The sequence below is a fragment of the Tupaia chinensis genome, unplaced genomic scaffold (assembly GCF_000334495.1).
Source record: "Tupaia chinensis unplaced genomic scaffold, TupChi_1.0 Scaffold000527_1, whole genome shotgun sequence".
NCBI classification, from domain to species: Eukaryota; Metazoa; Chordata; class Mammalia; order Scandentia; family Tupaiidae; genus Tupaia; species Tupaia belangeri.
This window is the reverse complement of record NW_006160040.1, coordinates 4,670,279-4,676,642: the sequence shown is the minus strand read 5'-3', so window position 1 is coordinate 4,676,642 and position 6,364 is coordinate 4,670,279. Positions and strand designations below refer to the sequence as shown.

The 6,364-nt window shown below is 35.2% G+C and overlaps 1 protein-coding gene and 1 pseudogene across 11 annotated transcripts in view; one reads left to right on the top strand and one right to left on the bottom strand.

Moving 5' to 3' along the window:
- The window catches only part of CEP57L1 (centrosomal protein 57 like 1), a 68,449-nt gene that overhangs the window by 7,945 nt on the left and 54,140 nt on the right, over window positions 1-6,364 (bottom strand). For all 11 annotated transcript variants that reach the window (XM_006156967.3, XM_006156970.3, XM_006156965.3 and 8 more), the window contains one exon: window positions 4,494-4,610. In XM_006156967.3, coding sequence (XP_006157029.1) covers window positions 4,494-4,610 — 117 coding nt within the window. The remainder of the gene's footprint in view (window positions 1-4,493; window positions 4,611-6,364) is intronic.
- Window positions 5,889-6,364, top strand: part of LOC102470329 (meiotic nuclear division protein 1 homolog) — a 3,779-nt pseudogene continuing 3,303 nt past the window's right edge.

The following is a 6,364-nucleotide window of genomic DNA, read 5'->3' as shown; positions in this document are numbered from 1 at the left end:
CCTTCCTTCCTCCCTTCCTTCCTTCCTCCCTTCCTTCCTTCCTTCCTTCCCTCCCTCCCTCCCTCCCTTCCTTCCTTCCTTCCTTTCTTTCATTTTTAAAGAGATATCTTTGCTATAGGGTACATGCGCTCACCACAAAGACAGAAAGCGAGAAATCACCCCGCAGGGGGGATGGTCATGCCGCAATCCCTTCTCCTCCATTCTCCTCTCAGGATCTTGGGCATGCACGCAACGCACATGCACCCAGTATGAGTTTAAGCTGCTGGGTCTAGGATGTAAACCCTGGTCAACCATATGGGAGTCCAGTGATGTAATCATTCCACCATCTCCTGGACTCCCTTTGTTGCTTTTATAAATAGAGTTGTAGGGGTTTTGATTCTCAAGAAGTTGTCAAGTTAAAGCAGAAAATATGAAAAATAAATGGCAAAAGATGCTAAATTTGTAATTCTTTACTTGCTATCACAAATATAAGGGAAACAAGGGAACCAGCAGTTAGGGTAATGGCTATGTCGCTGGACTCCCACGTAGTTGACCGCGGTTCGCGTCCCGGACCCGGTGGCTTTAAACTCATGCTGGGCACGTGTCCGTGCGTGCCCAAGATCCCGAGAGGAGAATGGAGGAGAAGGGATTGCGGCATGACCATCCCCCCTGCGGGGTGATTTCTCGCTTTCTGTCTCTATGTCTGTCTCTGTCTGTCTGGCGAGCACACGCGCCCTATAGCAAAAATCTCTCAAAAAAAAACCCCAAAAACAAATATAAGGGAAACAAAGAAAAAAACAAGGAATACATACACACAAAAGCTTCAACAACATCTAGTAACAAAACCATAATGATGATAAACCATATTAATCAAACTTTTGAGAGTATTAAAGGTCTAGAAGGCCAAACAATTAGAGTCTTGGGTCTCAATATTTCATTAAAAACAGAAAAATAACAATAGGTATCTACCATGTACACATGTCAAGGGGATAGTTGTTGGGAGAAGAAGGGGGCAAAGTAACATATTAAGAATATAATATATGGTCCTTATGGAATCAGTGGATGGCACAGTGGTTGGGGTATAGCACTCCCACAAGGCAAACTGTGGTTTGAGTGCTGGACCTGGTGGTTTGGTTTCTCACTTTCCCTCTCTCTATCTCTCTCTCTCTGGTGAGTGCACATGACCTATAGCAAATTAAAAGATAATGATGATGATGGTAAATAAAATTAAATAAATAATACTTTTTAAAAAAAAAGATATAGTCCTAGGGACAAGCAGGTGGCCTGGTGGTTACGGTGCTGGACACTCCCACATGGCATCCCAGACCTGGTGGTTTGCTTTCCCACTTTCTTTCTTTCCTCTCTCTCTCTCTCCCCCCCTCCTGGTCAAATTAAAATAAGTGAATGAATAAATAAAATTAAATACATAATTTTAAAAAAAGATATGGTCCTTGTTACTTAAGATCTTACTTTGGGAAATTAAAGTAATATATATGAAACAATAAAACAACAATGCAATGAATGATCTGACACAAGCCATGTATATACTACAGAATTTGATGCAGATACATATCACACATTATATCTGTGGTGAGGCACAGAATCGGAGGATGGCATTATTTCAAAGAGAGAACTTTTTGAGTGTTGGAAAACTTAAGGATAGTTTCATAGAGAAAGGAGAACTTTGAAAAATCATATCAAATGGAAAGAATCTGAGCAGAAAAACAGAGGGTAACAGGATTTATGTTAGACTTAACTTGACAGTGAATGGCAAAAAACAATCTTTTCAAGATACTTTGGGTAAATTATCTGACAAATGAAAAGATCTTGACATCTTAAAAGTCGAAATTACAATTTTACATCAAAAGGCAAGCTCATTCATGCTGTGACAGAACACATTAATTTTTCATCTCTCCAGGTAGGAATTTATATCTGGATTACTAAAAGTTGTAGATGAAGTTTATATATCTAAGATTTACCAAACATTCACATACCGCGCCAATTACGCTTAATACTAAAGACTTACTCCTGGTATTATCACTTCAAAGAAACAAGTGGAAGCTTACCTCAGCAGTTTTCTGAGTTGTTGTAAGTTTAAAACACTCCTTTTCTAAGACATCAAGCTTTTCGAGTTTTGCATGTAGCTTCATCTGATCTTGTTCTTTTTCTCTTTGAAGCTGGGCCTAGAAAGGATAAAAACAAAGCCTGAATTTGGCAGGTGATGCAAATGAATGAAGAATAATACAATATCTGAGAATTCAAAACTCAATATTAATCTGTCACAAGAAACATGTACATACACATACATACTTTAGGTGCTTACCAGCAAAAAAGAAAATCAAATATATTAAGGAATAAATGCAATGTGCAAAAAAAGATGTGCTATATTAGCACCAGTGAAACAAACTCGTCCACTCATCTTTATATAACAATTCAATTATACTAAGATAAACATCATTAGCAAAACCTGTATTAAGTAAACAAAGTCCTATTCACCAGGTGACCAAATCTATGACTGACCTCTCTAACACAGAAGAGCAGCTACCTGAGCAATAAGGCATAGAAAGTGAAGAAAAGGAAAATTATATATGTACATATCTATGCAATGTTACATAATGGTATTTATTACCATTATTGGGAACTATTAATAATAGAATCAAATGTGAGGGGGCAAGAAAGAACTGTTCAATTGTTATCTGTTCAATTTCCCACAAACCTCAAATGCCTTTAAAAGAGTTTATTAGTTAAAACAAAAACAAAAAACAACTACTAATGAACAGAGTCTCAGTTACCTGCGGTCTAACATTTCATTGGAGTCTCAGAAGTAGAAGACAAAAAGTGAGACAGAATAGCTATTTGAAGAAGAGCTAACAATGTTCCGAATTTAGGGAAAAAGTTGACAAATTTAAGAATTTCAATTAGCCTAATCAGAATAAATATAAAGAAACCATTTTAAGCACATTCTTATCAAACTGTTGAAAACAACGGATACAGATAAAACCTTAAAAGCCCGAGAAATGGTGATACATTATGTATAGAGGAATAAAAGTTATTAATTCTCATTACAAACTGGGAGCCAGAAGGCAACCGAAACACAATGTTTAAGGTGCTGAAAAAAAAAAAAAAAAAAAGACTTTCTCAGATTAATAAATGCTCAAAATTTCTCTTAGCATTCTTAGATTTTCCTTCAGACTTAAAAACAATTATTGGGTTGTTGGGAAAGTCACGGCACATTTTTACATAGAAAAACACAGAAAAATATGTTATGACTTTCCCAACAACCTGATATATCAGATAGAACATAAAATCTACACAAGGAAATGAAAAGCACTGGTAATGATAAAAATGTGAATAATTTTTTGTTTTTTAATTTTCTTTTATTTCATTAAAAACAGAAAAATAACAATAGGTATCTACCATGTACACATGTCAAGGGGATAGTTGTTGGGAGAAGAAGGGGGCAAAGTAACATATTAAGAATATAATATATGGTCCTTATGGAATCAGTGGATGGCACAGTGGTTGGGGTATAGCACTCCCACAAGGCAAACTGTGGTTTGAGTGCTGGACCTGGTGGTTTGGTTTCTCACTTTCCCTCTCTCTATCTCTCTCTCTCTGGTGAGTGCACATGACCTATAGCAAATTAAAAGATAATGATGATGATGGTAAATAAAATTAAATAAATAATACTTTTTAAAAAAAAAGATATAGTCCTAGGGACAAGCAGGTGGCCTGGTGGTTACGGTGCTGGACACTCCCACATGGCATCCCAGACCTGGTGGTTTGCTTTCCCACTTTCTTTCTTTCCTCTCTCTCTCTCTCCCCCCCTCCTGGTCAAATTAAAATAAGTGAATGAATAAATAAAATTAAATACATAATTTTAAAAAAAGATATGGTCCTTGTTACTTAAGATCTTACTTTGGGAAATTAAAGTAATATATATGAAACAATAAAACAACAATGCAATGAATGATCTGACACAAGCCATGTATATACTACAGAATTTGATGCAGATACATATCACACATTATATCTGTGGTGAGGCACAGAATCGGAGGATGGCATTATTTCAAAGAGAGAACTTTTTGAGTGTTGGAAAACTTAAGGATAGTTTCATAGAGAAAGGAGAACTTTGAAAAATCATATCAAATGGAAAGAATCTGAGCAGAAAAACAGAGGGTAACAGGATTTATGTTAGACTTAACTTGACAGTGAATGGCAAAAAACAATCTTTTCAAGATACTTTGGGTAAATTATCTGACAAATGAAAAGATCTTGACATCTTAAAAGTCGAAATTACAATTTTACATCAAAAGGCAAGCTCATTCATGCTGTGACAGAACACATTAATTTTTCATCTCTCCAGGTAGGAATTTATATCTGGATTACTAAAAGTTGTAGATGAAGTTTATATATCTAAGATTTACCAAACATTCACATACCGCGCCAATTACGCTTAATACTAAAGACTTACTCCTGGTATTATCACTTCAAAGAAACAAGTGGAAGCTTACCTCAGCAGTTTTCTGAGTTGTTGTAAGTTTAAAACACTCCTTTTCTAAGACATCAAGCTTTTCGAGTTTTGCATGTAGCTTCATCTGATCTTGTTCTTTTTCTCTTTGAAGCTGGGCCTAGAAAGGATAAAAACAAAGCCTGAATTTGGCAGGTGATGCAAATGAATGAAGAATAATACAATATCTGAGAATTCAAAACTCAATATTAATCTGTCACAAGAAACATGTACATACACATACATACTTTAGGTGCTTACCAGCAAAAAAGAAAATCAAATATATTAAGGAATAAATGCAATGTGCAAAAAAAGATGTGCTATATTAGCACCAGTGAAACAAACTCGTCCACTCATCTTTATATAACAATTCAATTATACTAAGATAAACATCATTAGCAAAACCTGTATTAAGTAAACAAAGTCCTATTCACCAGGTGACCAAATCTATGACTGACCTCTCTAACACAGAAGAGCAGCTACCTGAGCAATAAGGCATAGAAAGTGAAGAAAAGGAAAATTATATATGTACATATCTATGCAATGTTACATAATGGTATTTATTACCATTATTGGGAACTATTAATAATAGAATCAAATGTGAGGGGGCAAGAAAGAACTGTTCAATTGTTATCTGTTCAATTTCCCACAAACCTCAAATGCCTTTAAAAGAGTTTATTAGTTAAAACAAAAACAAAAAACAACTACTAATGAACAGAGTCTCAGTTACCTGCGGTCTAACATTTCATTGGAGTCTCAGAAGTAGAAGACAAAAAGTGAGACAGAATAGCTATTTGAAGAAGAGCTAACAATGTTCCGAATTTAGGGAAAAAGTTGACAAATTTAAGAATTTCAATTAGCCTAATCAGAATAAATATAAAGAAACCATTTTAAGCACATTCTTATCAAACTGTTGAAAACAACGGATACAGATAAAACCTTAAAAGCCCGAGAAATGGTGATACATTATGTATAGAGGAATAAAAGTTATTAATTCTCATTACAAACTGGGAGCCAGAAGGCAACCGAAACACAATGTTTAAGGTGCTGAAGAAAAAAAAAAAAAAAAGACTTTCTCAGATTAATAAATGCTCAAAATTTCTCTTAGCATTCTTAGATTTTCCTTCAGACTTAAAAACAATTATTGGGTTGTTGGGAAAGTCACGGCACATTTTTACATAGAAAAACACAGAAAAATATGTTATGACTTTCCCAACAACCTGATATATCAGATAGAACATAAAATCTACACAAGGAAATGAAAAGCACTGGTAATGATAAAAATGTGAATAATTTTTTGTTTTTTAATTTTCTTTAAAGACTATCTGACCACTTTAAGGAAGCACTGTAGGTTTTACAATATGTAGAAATGCATGAAAACTAGCACAAAAGGGGATAATGAAAGTATATACATAAAGATCTCACATTACATGTGAAATTATTTTAATACTAGTTCATTGGGAGACTGTGGTCAGTTAAAAATACATACTCTTGGCCGCCACTGGGAGACTTGCTGCCCACGCCATGTGGAAGAAAAGAGGACTGAATGCAGAAGAAAAGAGAGCCCTCATGGCGGAAATCTTTTTTGAGACAAAATATGTATTCCAGTTAAAAGACATGGAGAAGATCGCTCCGAAAGAGAAGGGCATTATTGCCATGTCAGTAAAAGAAGTCCTTCAGAGTTTAGTTGATGATGGCATGGTTGACTGTGAGAGGATTGGGACTTCTAATTATTATTGGGCTTTTCCAAGTAAAGCTCTTCATGCCAGGAAACATAAATTGGGGGTTCTGGAATCATAGTTTTCTGAAGAAAGTTAAAAACCTACAGAAGAGCTCTGATAAAGCTAAAATTGGCCACCATGAGATGAAAGAGTG